At 42.1% G+C, this 16,137-nt stretch overlaps 2 protein-coding genes across 4 annotated transcripts in view; one reads left to right on the forward strand and one right to left on the reverse strand.

The window, feature by feature from the left end:
* The first annotated feature begins 1,217 nt into the window (after positions 1-1,217).
* On the forward strand, positions 1,218-5,963 carry LOC106586219 (Golgi reassembly-stacking protein 2). Of its 3 annotated transcripts, none has more exons than XM_014173254.3 (10): positions 1,218-1,321; positions 2,058-2,138; positions 2,294-2,497; positions 3,929-4,015; positions 4,121-4,245; positions 4,336-4,468; positions 4,598-4,721; positions 4,827-4,913; positions 5,012-5,128; positions 5,227-5,963. In XM_014173254.3, exons 1-10 carry the CDS (start codon positions 1,301-1,303, stop codon positions 5,361-5,363), a joined length of 1,116 nt encoding a protein of 371 aa, XP_014028729.3. In that variant the 5' UTR covers positions 1,218-1,300; the 3' UTR covers positions 5,364-5,963. The 3 variants fall into 3 exon arrangements, with proteins under 3 accessions (XP_014028729.3, XP_014028730.3, XP_014028728.3); XM_014173255.3 differs by lacking the exon at positions 1,218-1,321 and adding an exon at positions 1,351-1,565 and having other exon boundaries at positions 5,081-5,128; XM_014173253.3 differs by lacking the exon at positions 1,218-1,321 and adding an exon at positions 1,355-1,565.
* Positions 5,964-8,451: 2,488 nt separating this feature from the next.
* Positions 8,452-16,137, reverse strand: part of LOC106586220 (serine/threonine-protein kinase tousled-like 1-B) — a 29,555-nt gene continuing 21,869 nt past the window's right edge. Inside the window, exons 7-22 of the mRNA XM_014173257.3 lie at positions 15,958-16,053; positions 15,683-15,769; positions 15,489-15,581; positions 15,118-15,228; positions 14,840-14,976; positions 14,450-14,638; positions 14,262-14,328; positions 13,783-13,880; positions 13,365-13,446; positions 13,184-13,275; positions 12,786-12,875; positions 12,534-12,703; positions 12,286-12,421; positions 10,384-10,495; positions 10,190-10,297; positions 8,452-9,910 (exon numbers count right to left, since the gene is read on the reverse strand). Coding sequence (XP_014028732.1) covers positions 9,740-9,910; positions 10,190-10,297; positions 10,384-10,495; positions 12,286-12,421; positions 12,534-12,703; positions 12,786-12,875; positions 13,184-13,275; positions 13,365-13,446; positions 13,783-13,880; positions 14,262-14,328; positions 14,450-14,638; positions 14,840-14,976; positions 15,118-15,228; positions 15,489-15,581; positions 15,683-15,769; positions 15,958-16,053 — 1,839 coding nt within the window. The 3' untranslated portion in view covers positions 8,452-9,739. The remainder of the gene's footprint in view (positions 9,911-10,189; positions 10,298-10,383; positions 10,496-12,285; positions 12,422-12,533; positions 12,704-12,785; positions 12,876-13,183; positions 13,276-13,364; positions 13,447-13,782; positions 13,881-14,261; positions 14,329-14,449; positions 14,639-14,839; positions 14,977-15,117; positions 15,229-15,488; positions 15,582-15,682; positions 15,770-15,957; positions 16,054-16,137) is intronic.

Below are 16,137 nucleotides of genomic sequence, written 5' to 3' on the forward strand. Positions count from 1 at the left end.
TGTTAGTCTAAAAGAAATGTGAGGTAATGTTTCGATGCTTTTTATAGTGGAGAAGTTTATAAAGAGCCTGGCTGGGCTGATGAGGTAGTGGATTGCGCAGTCAGATGGAAATTGGCATTTTAATGTCATAGAATAGACACTGGCTGGAATGCGGAAATTGGCATTTTAATGTCATAGAATAGACACTGGCTGGAATGCGGTTTTAACCAATCAGCATTCAGGATTAGACCCACCCATTGTATAATACTGTAATGAACATAATTTCTGTCACAAACTCCAAACTGTTGTCACTAGTCAGATATTCATTTCCCACTGAGCAAATAATTACTGTACTTAAAACCTTCATATAAATACATTTTTATCCGATTCTGCAGCTTCGAAGGAGCCAATGAGAATGTGTGGCATGTTCTGGTGAGTTAATTTTTATCCGTTTTTTTGCTTCGGTGGACCTTATTTATTTAATTGACATTTGTCAATAAAACTCATGAATGTCAAATTATTTTGTGTTCTACTTATAGCCCTGGCTTTCCTGAAAATAAAATGGTGAAACAATTAATTGTGAGGCTAAATATGAGGGCTTGATGATAAATGAAAGTCAGATAAATGAAAAGCTGTTTTTTGCTGGGGTCTCAGGACTGATAGGGTTAATCTGTTTGTGCAAGCGACGTTCCTTACAGTTTACCTCAGCCTCCTCCACTCCTGTTCTAAAATGATAGCAATATGCCATACTCCTTCCAGTGATTGTATTAGACAGCACCATCCAGCACCTATGGCATCAACAACGATGTTGTTTTCATTTACAATGTTTGGTTGCTGCCCCAATGGACAAAGGCACGGATTCAGTTTGTTGAGGAAAACACATCACATTTATGTCGTCTATCATCCAATTGGTCAACATGAAATTCCTTTCCCATAATAAGTAAAGCCTGGAACACGATGGAATACGTGAGATAGATTAATAAGGCTCCTGTTTGTGATGATTCCCCAATCATGAGCTAGACACCATAGCATACACTGCTTTCATCAGCTCCACTCCCATTCTAAAACATATCAAATAGCCAATTAAGGGTCATTTAACCTTCTATTACCCTTAACATTAACCGTTTTTTCTTTAAAGTGACCTTAAGTAACCTTAAAACAAGAACATATAAAATTGCATAAATGCATAGCACAGATTCTAAACATCGAGTCACAATATCGCGAGACTTCCGGGAATGCTTGCGAAACAGACCAAGACCAGGCCGGGGTTTGGAAAGTCAATTAGAGAAAAGAAAATATATAAAAAACACACTGAACACAAATGGTAGAGGAAAGAAACAAGGTTTTAGTATTTTTTTGTATTTTAGATGATGCCAGAAACTCTCTTACAGTGTACCGGAAGTGTGGCTATGTAGGCAATCTTGATTTTAGCATCATCCCGGAACCGGGGGAAAGTGTTAGCTAAGTGTCTAGCCAGCTACACTGATTTATTCACCAGAATAATATCCAGGTTTTGAGGAGACATGGGGGGTGCACAGAGCATGGACATACCTGGAGGAGGATCCGAAGGTTATCACGTCCTCAGAGTATGGATCTTTAGTAGCATGCTAAACCACGAGCTGTAACTGGGCTAGTTGATGATGGGAACGCAACACATAAATACTTGTCATGAGTGTGAATGACGCTAATGTTGTTGCTGTCATCAGGTTGTTGTAGAATGTCAGTGTGTATTTTATGTGCTCCATGTGAGTAATTCACCACGTTTGTCGTTCAGGGGAAAAAATGGTGTAGTCTAACCAATTAAACAGAGCAATGTCTGACGAGTGAAATTGTGCAAGCTGATTTGGATAGCTAGTTAGTTAGTTAGTTAGTTAACTAGTGCCAGGTCGTCGCTTGACTCGAGCAACCGGTCTGTCAATGTGCATGACGGGGGTGGGATGTCGTTTCAATTCAGAACACATTTGCAAAGGGCATTGCACCTGTGTGTTAGCTGTAAAAGTGTGGCGATTGAATTTTTAAGGGCAATATGAATATCATGTTATTTAAGTCATGCACAAAAATCCTGTTTCAATTTGCAGGTGCAAGAGAATTCCCCTGGGCATCGTGCAGGATTGGAACCATTCTTTGACTTTATTATTTCCATCAGTGACACAAGATTGGTAAACTGTCATTTCTCAAATTATCTACATCCTGAAGCTGTCAGATCCCTTTGCAGCTCAACTATTTTCAAAGCCAGGGTTACAAGACAACCTATAGGTGGACTAACTTTGTTTACAGGTGATGATGCACTTTAACATCTGTACATTTTTGTCAGAACAAAGATGATGACACATTAAAAGACTTGCTGAAGGTGAATGTGGAGAAACCCATCAAGATGCTTGTATACAGCAGCAAGATGATTGAGCTGCGGGAGGCAACAGTCACACCCAACAATATGTGGGGAGGTCAGGGGCTGCTGGGTGTCAGCATCCGATTCTGCAGCTTCGAAGGAGCCAATGAGAATGTGTGGCATGTTCTGGTGAGTGAATCGCCTTGGCGTTTAGAGCTGCACATATGAATAAATGTAAAACTGGAAATGGTGTTGATGTGAAGACTTGCATTGACCCCGATATACAGTGCCGTGAAAACGTATTTGCCTTAATTTCTCTATTTTTGCCAAAAAAATCTATACTGAATTATCAGATCTTCACTCAAAACCAAATATTAGATAAAGGGAACCTGAGTTTACAAATAACAAAAAATATACTTATTTTACTGATTTAATTAAGTTATGCAACACCCAATTCCCATGTGTGAAAAAGTAATTGCCCCATTACACTCAGTAACTGGTTGCGCCACCTTTAGCTGCAATGACTACAACCAAATGCTTCCTGTAGTTGTTAATCAGTCTCTCACATTGCTTTGGAGGAATTTTGACCCACTCTTGTATGCAGAACTGCTTTTAACTCAGTGACATTTGAGGGTTTTCAAGCATGAAATGCTCATTTTTAAGTCCTGCCACAACATCTCAATTGGGATTAGGTCTGGACTTTGACTAGGCCATTTCAAATGTGTTTTTTTTAAATTCATTTTCATGTAGACTTGAGTGTGTTTTGGATCATTGTCTTGCTGACGACCCAGCTGCGCTTCAGCTCACAGACAGATTGCTTGATATTCTCCTGTAGAATTATCTGATTCAGAGCAGAATTCATGGTTCCTTCTATTAAGGCAAGTCGTCCAGGTCCTGAGGCAGCAAAGCATCGCCAAACCATCACACTACCACCACCATGCTGTTGGTATGAGGTTCTTACTGTGGAATGCAGTGTTTTGTTTTCGGCAGGCATAATGGGACCCATGTCGTCCAAAAAGTTGACTGAAGTTTGCCAAAAAGCACAAGGAAGCACCTGGATGGTTCAAGACTCTTGGAAGAATGTTCTATGAACAGATGATTCAAAAGTATACCTTTTTGCACAACAAATTTGAAGTTTTGGAATGGCCTAGTCAAAATCCAGACCTAATCCCAATTGAGATGTGGCAGAACTTGAAACGATCAGTTCATGCTTGAAAACCCACGAATGTCGCTTAGTTAAAGCAGTTCTGCATGCAAGAGTGGGCCAAAATTCCTCCACAGCGACGTGAGATACTGATCAACAACTACAGGAAGCATTTGGTTGTAGTCATTGCAGTTTAAGGTGGCACAACCAGTTATTGAGTGAAGGGGGCAATTAACTTTTTCACAGAGGCATTGGGTGTTGCACTTTTGTTCATGAAATAAATGAAGTAAGTATGTAATTGTTGTGTTATTTGTTTACTCAGGTTCCCTTTATGTAATATTAGGTTTTGGTTGAAGATCTGATTACATTCAGTATAAAAAATATGGAAAAGTAGAGAACATTAGAAAGGGGGCAAATACATTTTTACGGCACACTGTGTTTACAATTTCGGTCTGTATTATATTTCTTGTCCTCAGGAAGTGGAGCCAAACTCTCCTGCAGCCCTGGCTGGTTTGAGACCACACACTGACTACATCATTGGTGCTGACACTGTCATGAACGAGGTGTGTGGGATGCCTTTCTTTAGTGTCATTTCAATGATGTTTTCCCTACACTAAGCTGTTGATGTTGTGTTTGACTATGGTTTTTGTCTGGACTTTTCCCCACAGTCTGGGGATCTCTTCTCCCTCATTGAGACGCATGAAGGGAAAGAGCTTAAGTTGTATGTGTATAACACGGACAACTGTCGGGATGTGGTTATCATTCCAAACGTTGAATGGGGTGGAGAGGGCAGGTATGGCATTGACGTTTTGTTGTTAATTCATTTAGCTGAAATGCCTATTGGCTGGCCCATAGCACACATACTCTCTGTGCTCTTCTTCAGCCTAGGCTGTGGGATTGGCTATGGCTACCTGCACAGGATACCCACACATACATTTGAAGAGGGTAAGAAGATCAGCTTCCCTGGACATATTCCAAGTGAACCAGTTTCCCCATTTAAGGATGGCTTCACAGAGGTAAGACATTTTTGTTAATGACCTACTTCTTTTCATCCCCAATATCTGCCGGTCACGTGAAGGAATTTGTGTACAGTGAGAATATTCTACAGCACTGGGTGTTGATCCCAGTTTTCATTTGTTCCTCAGGTTCAGCTCTCTGCTGTCAGTCCTCAATCTGCGGTGCCTTCTGCTCCAACTGGGTTGGAACAAAATCTCTTTGACCTGTCAGTCAGCTCAGCTCCTCTCACTGTCCCGAGCGCTCTTCAAACAGGTATGCTAGGTATCACTACTTTTCATTGAGACGCATATTGCTTACAGACTTGATGTCACCAAGTAAGAGATGAGTTATTAACAATGGATTGTATCTTTGTCCAAGGAGTACCTACTGTGCCACTATTGCCTAGCCAAGTCAGCCCCCTGCTAAGCACAGTGCCCCCAGTCATCCCTGCTACCACATTACCAGGTCATTGTTGGACACGGTTCTAGTTTGGGAACAATATGATGCATGTATTATGTTTATGTGGCTTGGTGTATTTCATTGTTTTTATATGTCCTGCATAGGTCTAATGTCATTACCCGGAGGCCTACCTCCCCTTCACAAACTGGCAAATTTAAATGTCACTTTACCAGACTTGGGCACTGTGTCATTACCAGGTATTGGAGGGATGCCACCAGCAGGTAATGTCAATGTTTTCAAGATGTAGGTTTATGGGTATTTTTATACTACTGTTAGTAAAATTCCTGTATTGTTGTAACATTACACCTGACTTCCTCAGGTTTCCCTCCATTGGCCCCTCTTCCTCCCCTAAACCTATCCATGATCAACTCCCAGCTGCCTCTGGTCCCAGGGGTAACTCTGCCTCCATCTGAGTTCATTCTCCCACCTAGCTCCGCAAGCGGCAGTCTCCTATGAGCAGACACCCTCATCCTGGACGCAACATCCTTCTCCAGAGCCCCAGTGGTCAGTGACACATTGACAGAAACACTCCTCCCTACACCAGTGACTTCCTATGAACCTAGAGAAGCACCAGTGACTTGCATCTTCCTAGCAGAGAACCATTTACCGACCAGATCTACCGCATTTAAAACTCAACAAGAAAGAATCTGAAAACACTCCGTTGTATTCCTGAAACTATGGCGGCGTCCCCAATTATCCACCCTTTTCCAGAAGTGTGTGTATATTTGCACATTTCTTGTTATAGATTTACAAGCATTGGATTGGTGTAATCATTGGCTGGAGAAGTTTCCACCATTGTTAAATCCATGATGGGGAGTGTACAGTCTGGAAAAAGGGTGGAGAATCGGGATGCAGCCTTGGTGGCTGAATCAACAGCAAGGGTCTTCGGAAGAACGATGGGCGGTCAAATGTGAGAAGTATTGTGCGAGATCCGCTTTAGCCTGTTGTAATGCAGAATCATGTCTTATTTTTGTTTTACAAAAAGTACTAAAACATATGAATGAAAGTGTGTAATTGAGATCCCTTTTTTGAATAAATTGATTTATTTTTCTCGTCTGCGGCATTGACTTCTCATACTTCCACCTCAGTTCTGTAATTCTTTGGTTGGTGTAAAAATGAAGGTGCATTACTGCTGAAAACCACAAGGTGTCAGTGTAGGAATGGGAATACTCATCCTGTCTTCTCTCCTCAACCCATCATATGAGAAAGCCAGAGGTCCCACCCCACTGACCTTTTCCAGTGGGTTTTGAGAAGGAGAGGATGCAGTTGAGATTTTCCCACAATGTACCTTGAGCAGATTCATTTTGCACTCACTATTACCAAGTTGGTGCATCTTGGCTACTAAAAAGTTAATACCTCAAACTTCACATGCAATTGCAAATTTGCTGTCGGATGTATTTTTACAAATTTCTGTATATACCAAGTAGCTTCAAACAATTATTCCCATTCATGGAAATTGGTATGGTTCACTCTTTGTAGGCCTGCTGCATGTTAATTGTATTGAGCCCTTCAACATTTTCTGCTACAAGTATTTAAATGGTCAGTGGAACAGAATATATTGGTGCAACAGCTGATCAAGAATGCTGCTGCTCATGTTAACTTTGCCCTTCTTCAGTTCCATCCCGTCACTGGCTCCCAGTTGCTGCTAGCATCAGATCTAAAGCATGCCTACTCCACTGGGCTGTGGAAGAAACTCAATCATACACGCAAATAATCAGACTGGGTCACTGTCTGGTCAGCAGGCTCTTCTGGCACTGTCTGACCCCAACGACAAGGAACACCCATCTTCCCTTCTCAATGATCCCCAATATTGTCAGGGAGCCAAATATACATTGAGGTGTTTACTCTGGGCTACGTCTACAATTCCAGCAGAATCATCACAAGTTCATCTTTACAAGTACAGGAAACGCAATTGAGCAAAAGCACAGATTTGGGAGTATAGCTATTTTCCCTTGCCACAATTGAGAAAAGGTAGCCAGACAAGATACAGTGCATTTGGAAATTATTCAGACCCCTTGACTTTTTCTACATTTATCTACACCCAATACCCCATAATGACAAAGTGAAAACAGGTTTTTTGATTTTTTTTGCAAATAAAAATGAAACATACCTTTTTTCCATAAGTATTCAGACCCTCTGCTATGAGACTCATTTGAGCTCAGGTGCATCCTGTTTCCATTGATAATCCTTGAGAGGTTTCTACAACTTGATTTGAGTCCACTTCTGGTAAATTCAAGATTGGACATGATTTGGAAAGGAACACATCTGTCTAGGTAAGGTCCCACAGTTGACAGTGCAAGTCAGCACAAAAACCAAGCCATGAGGTCGAAGGAATTGTCCGTAGAACTCAGAGACAGGACTGTGTCGAGGCACAGATCTGCACCAAAACATTTCTGCATCATTGAAGGACCCCAAGAACACAGTAGCCTCCATCATTCCTAAATGGAAGACGTTTTGAACAACCAAAACTCTTCCTAGAGCTGGCCGCCCAGCCAAACTGAGCAATTGGTGGAGAAGGTCACTGACAGAGCTCCTCTGTGGTGGGAGAACCTTCCAGAAGGACAACCATCTTTGCAGTACTCCACCAATCAGCCCTTTATGGTAGAGTGGCCAGACGGAAGCCGCTCCTCAGTAAAAAAGGTACATGACGGCCCGCTTGGAGTTTGCCAAAAGGCACCTAAAGGACTCAGACCATGAAACAAGATTCTCTGGTCTGATGAAAGATAGAATTCATTGGAGGAAACTTAGCACCATCCCTACGGTGAAGTATGGTGGTGGCAGCGTCATGCTGTGGGGATGTTTTCAGCAGCAGGGACTGGGAGAATAGTCAGGAAAGGGAAAGATGAACAGAGCAAAGTACAGAGATCCTTGATGAAAACCTGCTCCAGAGCACTCAGGACCTCAGGCTGGGGTGAAGGTTCACCTTCTAACAGGACAACAACAACCCTAAGCACACAGCCAAGACAATGCAGGAGTGGCTTCTGAATGTCCTTGAGCAACCCAGCCAGAGCCTGGACTTGAATCCGATCGAACATCTCTAGAGACCTGAAAATAGCTGTGCAGCGACACTCCCCATCAAACCTGACAGAACTTGAGGATCTGCAGAGAAGAATGGGAAAACTCGAAATACAGGTGCCAAGCTTGTTGCATCATAACAAAGACTCGAGGCTGTAATCGCTGCCAAAGTTGCTTGAACAAAGTACTGAGTAAAGGGTCTGAATACTTATGCAAATGTCAGTTTATTTTTAATACATTTGCAAACATTTCTAAAAACCTGTTCTTGCTTTGTCATTATGGGGTTGTTTAGATCGATTGGGGGGGGGGGGGGGGAAATTAATACATTTTAGATTAAGGCTGTAACGTAAAAGAGAAATTCAAGGGGTCTGAATACTTTAAGAATGCACTGTATGTAATTTAAGATGGGACTGGAATTCTTTGTAACTTATGTCAGGACTACACGGACTGAAAAAGCCCAACACTGGAGAGCTCCTCCCATCGTAGTCTCCAAAAGAAATCCGTTGTATAGCATACTGTGATTCCCTGGTATTTATCATCGTCATCATTTATTGTTTTTACAGAACTGTACATTTTCTACCCAGAGTGGAACATACAGCCCTAAAACTTAAGAGCGACATCAAAAGCAGCAAAAATGTAAAACAAAGAGAAAAAAAAAAAGTACAAGAGAAATTGTTAAAGGTCCAATGCAGCCATTTTTATCTCAATATCAAGTCATTTCTGGGTAACAATTAAGTACCTTACTGTGATTTTCAATAGAAAATATGGTCAGAAACAAAACATAGCAATTTCTGAAGCAAAGAATTGCTAGTGGTCTGAGTGGGGAGGGGAAAACTAGCTGTTATTAGCAGTGAGGTTTGGAACTCTTATTGATCTATAAACTAATTTACCGCCTGGAGATGTCAGCAGGCAGGCCAAAATTCCATCCCACCACACAGGCAAACATTTCAGGTGGTCTTGTCAAACAGTTCTTACACTAAAGGTCATCATCATAATTATCACAATTTCACAGTATTATTCCAACCTCAGTGTGGTAATGCGTATACAAAACTAAGGGGGGGAGATTTATTTTTATTATTTTTTTTAAATCACTGCACTGGGCCTTTAAACATTTGTACAGAATGGTACAGCTGCAGTTCGAAATCTGAAAATCGTCTTCTGTACAGCAAATATTCATGTACTCTCGAAGAAATTCATTAAAATCTTACCTGCATAGGATTCTGTACATTGACATTTGGTTATTTTGTGCATTCAACATTAGTATGCTGCCTGGGCCTAAATGACAGATCCCACATACGCTAAAAATTACATTCTCATGGCTAATTGTACAACTCAAAACTTTCTGAAAATAAAAAAACATACAGCCAAATTGATGGTGAAATCATTGCAGATCTACAACAAAAAAGAAAAAAAAGAAAAGACTGTCCTAGAAGTTAAATCACCCCTGTAGGACCATGTTCATTCTTCTAAACGATGGGCTGCCAGGTATCCCTTAGGCCCTGTAAGGCTTCCACCAGCAAGTGTCCAGTCACATTTATTTAAGGTACTGTCTGTAGCAGTGCTCTAGTCAACCTTCACAAGGTAATTTACTCATGTTCTTTTAAACATCCATTCATTAATAAGTCTTTAGTAAACACCCATTTGAAATCCAGCACAGTCCAGGCAAAGGCCAAATTCCACACCATTCAGTCTGCAGGGTCCAAATGCCTTCCATACACCGCTGGTTGGCAGGCAGCTCCTCTCCCACACACCTGGTCCTGTGGGGGAGAGGGCTCTGCAGGCGTGGTGCAGCCAGTCAGTCAGTGCACAGCCGGCCCTCAGTATGAGATGATGCTGGAGGAGGCAGGTCCTGAGCCACCAGCGCCCAGCTGCAGATTCCCTGAAGAGCTGGACCTCCTCATGTGAGGGAGCAGGTAGGAATCCCTTCCCAGCTGGTGAACATCAAACCGGTCCTCCTTCCTGTATGCCAAGCAACGCCTTATAAAGGCCTTGGGGAATAAAGGAGACATCATTAAAAAAAACACAGCACTCAGAACCAATTAAATGAAACATTGGAGCAAGACGCTAAGTATGATGGCGATCATGACTGGACCGAAATGCATCTCAAAAGGGGCTGTAATGTCGGTTTATCTTATATGAACACTAAAGGTCTCAACAAAAGCAATGTTCATACAGGAATTGCTAAATCATAAAACAATCCCAAAATATTAAATAGAAGTGACAATTGCAGTCAGATGGTAATATTCAGAACAACTTCTTCCACAGACCTTTGCTTCATTACTGGCAACAGGCTTGACAGGAAACTGAACTTCGGTTGCTTTAAGAATTGTGTTCTCCTGCAGGATATCCTGCTGAGACTGATTGTGACCAAATGGCTGAAAGATAAAAATAAGGCGACGAGTTAAGTGTTGCGAAAATAAGTTATTTTATTAGTCGATAAAGCCAGTTCTCTAACACTTACTTTTCTTCCATATAAACACTGGAAAAAGATGATGCCAACAGACCACACGTCCACCTTGTTGGAGATCTTTGGAGGTTCTTTGCCAACAACAAAACACTCAGGAGGCAAGTACCTTTGAGAGAACACAAAACAAAAATCTGTCCATAAGTCTAGCATCATATCATCAAAATCATGTGCTGGTCCTGATACAGAGCCGTCAGAAAGTATTCGTACACCTTGACTTATTCTAAAGTTGTGTTACAGCCTGAATTCAAAATATATCTCTCACCTATCTACACACAATACCCCATAATGACAAAGTGAAAACATGCTTAGACATGTTTGCTAACTTATTGAAAATGAAATACAGAAATCACATTTACATAAGTATTCACACCACTGAGTCAATACTTTGTAGAAGCACCTTTGGTGGCAATTACAGCATTGAGTCACCTTGGTTAGGTCTATCAGCTTTGTACATCTAGATGTGGGGATTTTCTCCCATTCTTCCATACAGATTGTCTCAATCTCTGTTAAGTTAGACGGGGAGCAGCAATCTTCAAGTGTTCCCACAGATTTTTAAATGAGATTCAAGTCTGGGCTTTGGTTGGGCCACTCAAGGACTTTCACAATCTTGTTCTGAAGCCATTCCAGTGTTGCTTTGGCTGTATGCTCGGAGTCATTGTCCTGTTGGAACGCAAATGTAAAGGTCATTTGCACTATGAAGCAGGTTCTCATCAAGGATTTCTCTGTATTTGGCTCCATTTCCTCTATCCCTACCAGTCTCCAAGTCCCTGCTGCTGAAAAGCATCCCAATGCTGCCACCACAATGCTTCACAGTAGGGATGGTGTTAGATGGGTGATGAGCTGTGCCTGGTTCTCTCTAGACACCGCACTTTGCATTCAGGCCAGAATTACATTTGTCTCATCAGACTACAGAATCTTTTGTCTTATGCTTGGAGTCGTACATATGCTATTTTGCAAACCCCAGGCATGCTGTCATTTGTTTTTTTCTCAGGAGTAGCTTCCGTCTGGCCACTATCCCATCAAGACCAGATTGGTGAAGTGCTGTAGAGACTGTCGTCCTTCAGGTTCTCCCATCTCAGCTAAGGAACTCTGTAGTTCTGTCAGCGTGGTCATTGGGTTCTTGGTCACCTCCGTCCTCCTTACCCGGTTGCTGAGTTTGGTTGGCCAGCCAGCTCTAGCCTGAGATTGGGTAGTTCCATAATTTGTCATCTTTTCACAAATGATGGTGACCACTGTGGTGAAAGGAAACTTAACACTCTAGAAATTGTTTTATACCCTTCCCCGGTTGCTGAGTTTGGTTGGCCAGCCAGCTCTAGCCTGAGATTGGGTAGTTCCATAATTTGTCATCTTTTCACAAATGATGGTGACCACTGTGGTGAAAGGAAACTTAACACTCTAGAAATTGTTTTATACCCTTCCCCAGATATATGCCTCATCACAATTCAATCTCAGAGATCTACTGACAGTTCCTTGGGCTTCATGGTAGAATTTCTGCTCTGACATACACTGTCAACTGCGGGATCTTATATAGACAGGTGTTTCTTTCTAAATCATGTCCATACAATTTGGCCACCGGTGGACTCCAATCAAGTTGTAGTGACAAGGATGATAAAAGGAAATTGAATGCACCCAAGCTCAAATTGGAACGTCAAAGGAAAGCGGTGTGAATACTTACGTAAATTTCATATTTCTGTATTTAAATTAGCAAAAAAAATTCCTTTGTTTTACCATCGTCATTATGGGGTATCATGTGCAGATGGGTGAGAGAAAAAAAAAATTCTACTTAATCCATTTTGAATTCAGGCTGTACCAAAACAAAATGTGGAATAAGTCAAGGGGTGTGAATACTTTGAAGGCACACTGCATATTTATCCATATATGGTGGCAGTTCACTACCAGTAGGTCCCTGCTCCTTGTGAGGTCAGGTCCATGCCATCCGCACCGTAGCTGTCATCATCCATGATTTTGGACAAACCGAAGTCTGTGATTTTGATTTCCCCACAAGCTGTGCCATCCACAAGCAGGATGTTACCTTGAAATTGGAACAGAACAAATGAGCACATATCCTGTGTTCTCTGAGGCTCTCTTTACAGATGGAAAGGTAACCATAATATCCCTGCAGTGTGTGAAGTGTGTCTGTTCACCTGGCTTGAGGTCATAGTGGATGATGGGGGGCTTGATTTCGTTCAGGTATCGGAGAGCATTCACAATCTGCATGACGATGGAGCGGGCCTCCTTTTCTGACATCAGCTTGTGCTGCTTCAAGTAGAAGTCCAGGTCATTTCCTTCACAGTACTCCAAAACTGTGCAAAACCTGTGAGGGCAATGTGTAAAAGGCAGTGATGAGAGGATGTCATGAGGACATATGGTCAGTATAATGAGGAAGGGTCACTTACGTGTCTGTGTCCAGTGAGAAGTAGTCATACAGCTTGACGATTCTGGGGTGGTCCAGCTGCTTGTGTATTCGGTACTCTCGACAGGCGTGTCTGCAACAAGGTGAGCAGTGTTACCATGGGCAACCAAAGGAATGACTCAAGACAGTAAGAGCGCAGAGAGGTGGAGGTATGACTGATTGATTGGCTAACCCAGACACTAAGCTTACGGACTAGAAAAACCAAAGGCTTAAAGCCAGCGAATTACACACAAAACTGTGCCATTCTTACAGTAATTCATAAAACTGACTCTGCTTTTCTAAAATGATCTAAAGCAGAGCAATGCTTTTTAAAAAGTTACTTTTCACAGTGTTGATGAACAGAACATGGCAAAAGTGGCAATTATTTAATGTTGAACATACTTGTGATAGTTCTCTTTTTTCTCCTCCCTCCAGTTCTTGTTGAGCTGGTGAATTTTCACAGCAGCATACCGTTGCTCAATCAAGTCAAACGCCTATAATAAACAGAAGAGTTCTGACTGGTCTATTCAAACAAAGACTTGCAGATGCAACTGATGACACATGAAAACTCCGATAGACTCACCTTGTAAACTTCACTAAAGCCTCCTCTTCCCAGAAGATGCAGGAGTAGATACCTCTCGTTCAAAGTCGGATGGTCTTTGAATCTTTAGCGGGAGAGAAAAAAATATAAAAGTTAGCAATTCATTACGAACTTAGTCAAATGGTAGGACTTCCACCAACACAAAGACGACTAATCCCTATAAAGACATTAAGTCGGACCTTGTTACTGAAATGCTAATGGGTGAAAAAAAAAAAAACACTGGCTCATTTTACCTCAAGTTGCAGAATGGAAAACTGACATCCAGAATGATTTTTAACATACTGTGAAAAACACCATGACATGGCCATTACTGCCACACTGAACAATCTATGGTTGTCAGCAGGAGCCCTTGTGCGTATGCCCTGACGTCACAGAGATTCATTCCAGTGATCAGACTCACTGTGAACTGTCCTCATTATTTATTCTCTTAAGTTCCCGAATGTGAAGGTTCCGCACTCTCTCCAGACGCTCCAACTCCGCCTGGATTTCAGCTTCTTCCTGTAATGATTCACACAAACAGACATAAAGAGGAACATCAGAGGACTGACTACAAGGAGAGGGGAGCGCATCAAAACCCACTTCTACACTGAGGCTGACAAGTCATTTTAAAAACTAACGGTTGACGTGGTAGAAAGTCTGTCTAGGGAAATCCGTCTGATGCTTAATCCCTAGGAAAACTAATAATTCAATATACTATAAGGTTTAAAACATTTTTTTTTTAAGAATCCACAGAATCTCTAGGCAGTCAAACTAATAGTGGTTCTATATCAGGATGTCTTATCCCCATTTCATTGTCTTGATGAACAATGTGACATATGAAACAATGAAAGGTCATCTCATGTTGCCTGGCCCTGCCAGGTTGGGCATCTACACACTGACCTTTTTGAGATGCCCGAGTCGCAGTTTGTAAATCTCCTCCTGCTCATGGTACTCTGCTAGAGTCAACCTTCGGAATGAACCAACAAAATGACCAATGAAAGCAGCAGGATCAGGCATACATGTTCATAGATATCTAGCGTCTTGTGCGTTTAGGCTTAGCCACAAGTAAGGAGGACAAGGACACTCACAGCTGAGGTAGGCTGGGCTTGAGAAAGGGATCGTTCTCCGCTCCGTTCACTGCCTTGGTTTTGCGTTGCTTTGGCTCAGAGTTTGTGGTTGGTGCTTGGGAGTTGCTGGAGGATGGGGGTTTCCTCTTTGCTAGGAGTTTTCTCTGCTTCTCGATTTCCTCCCTCTGTTGGTTTATCCACTCTTGCTGTCTGCAGATAAAGATGTTATATCCAATCAATACCATTTCCGCTACGCTTGCGTTTAACCCTGGCTAAGGCTTTAGAATAAAAAGGGTAATTTTGTACTAATTCTACAGATGTCTTTGATACCTGGTTGAAAGAGAAATACATGTAGCTTGCCAACCACATCATAGTTGAAAGTTAAGTTGACCTGGAGACTAAGGTACTCACTTGACTAGGTTTTGGAAGGCAAAGCCATCTGTCCACTGCTCTGTGAAGGAGGCGCCATGTCGTACAGTGGTAAAATGGCCTAATCGTAGTCTGTCCTGCATACTCTTCTCCCGGCACGCCTGCTTTTCCTGGGTGCTCTAAGCAACATATGCACAATGTCAGACATCACAGACTGATAAGCAATACCTGATTACTCACACAGAAATGCAAAAGACTTGGCACAATGTCAAAAGCCAGACATGCCAGGCTTTAGACATTCCACTTTGAAATGAAAGTACCTTTTCTATGAGCAACTTCTTGCTCATGGTAATGCATTTATTTAAGCGTTCTTTGTACTTTTCAAGTAATTTCTGTTGTTCATCTATCTGTCTCCTGAGATCACAGTTTGCCTATGGAGAAACACACATTAGGTTAATCAATACAATTCTAACACCCAGGACCTCTAAACAGAATTAAGACGGCCAGTCTAGCATGGATAACATGCATTATTGTATGTACTTTGAGTCCACTGGCAGCACACCGAGCTGTGTTTTAAGTGATCCGTGTTCAGTTGTGCCAGAGTACTACATCACTGACACTTGAAGTTCTTAAGTTCCTCATTGAGTTTATGCTGAGGTTCTCTTTGTGCTCATTAGACAGCTTTTCTTACCCTAAGCAAATCATCTATTCTGCCTTCTTTTTTCTCAAGGTCCAGGTTCTTGTTACTTTCAAGGGCAGCCAACTTGAGCCCCGTCAGGTCAGTCTGCAGCAAAAAACAAATAGAACAAATTCTTAAAATGCTCCAACACAATGTCAGTTATTCAAAAAGTGCTGAATACACATACTAATGGATGTCATCCTCACCTGCACACATTTGACTGCTAGCTGCTTAGGATGCATCACATGGTCCCCAAAAGACAGACTCGTAGGAGATGAGCTGTTTTGCCTAATCTGAAACACAAGGGACAACAATTGTTTGCATATCTAATTGTACCATCAATATTACTTATAAAAACAGACTGCTTAAAATAGGCCGGTCTGGCTCTGGGCTGTTCTGGCCTGGACAAGGATACTTACCGTCTTCTGTTTCAAATGGCAACAAGCGGTAAATTAATTGAAGTGGATATGGGGTAACTTACACTGGAACCCTGCGCGGTGTGGGAATGTGAGTTCTGGGGTGAGCGGATCACTGGGGGGAGACCTCTCACAGGACTGGACCCGTTCCCTCCTTGGAACTGGAGAAAGAGAGGCCACCAGTGTGAGTGCCATCATTGCCTGCCACTTGGCAAAAACAGAGGCACAGAAAGCCTCCTTTATGT

This window comes from Salmo salar, chromosome 25 (assembly GCF_965601325.2).
Source record: "Salmo salar chromosome 25, fSalSal1, whole genome shotgun sequence".
In the NCBI taxonomy this organism is placed as follows: domain Eukaryota; kingdom Metazoa; phylum Chordata; class Actinopteri; order Salmoniformes; family Salmonidae; genus Salmo; species Salmo salar.

Bases quoted from the DNA above. Each gene is read 5' to 3' on its own strand.
- LOC106586219 (XM_014173253.3), top strand. From the start codon at position 1,503: ATGGGGGGTGCACAGAGCATGGACATACCTGGAGGAGGATCCGAAGGT. The intron at 2,139-2,293 runs GTAAACTGTCAT...CATTTTTGTCAG, and splicing joins CCATCAGTGACACAAGATTG to AACAAAGATGATGACACATT. The intron at 5,129-5,226 runs GTAATGTCAATG...TGACTTCCTCAG, and splicing joins TGGAGGGATGCCACCAGCAG to GTTTCCCTCCATTGGCCCCT.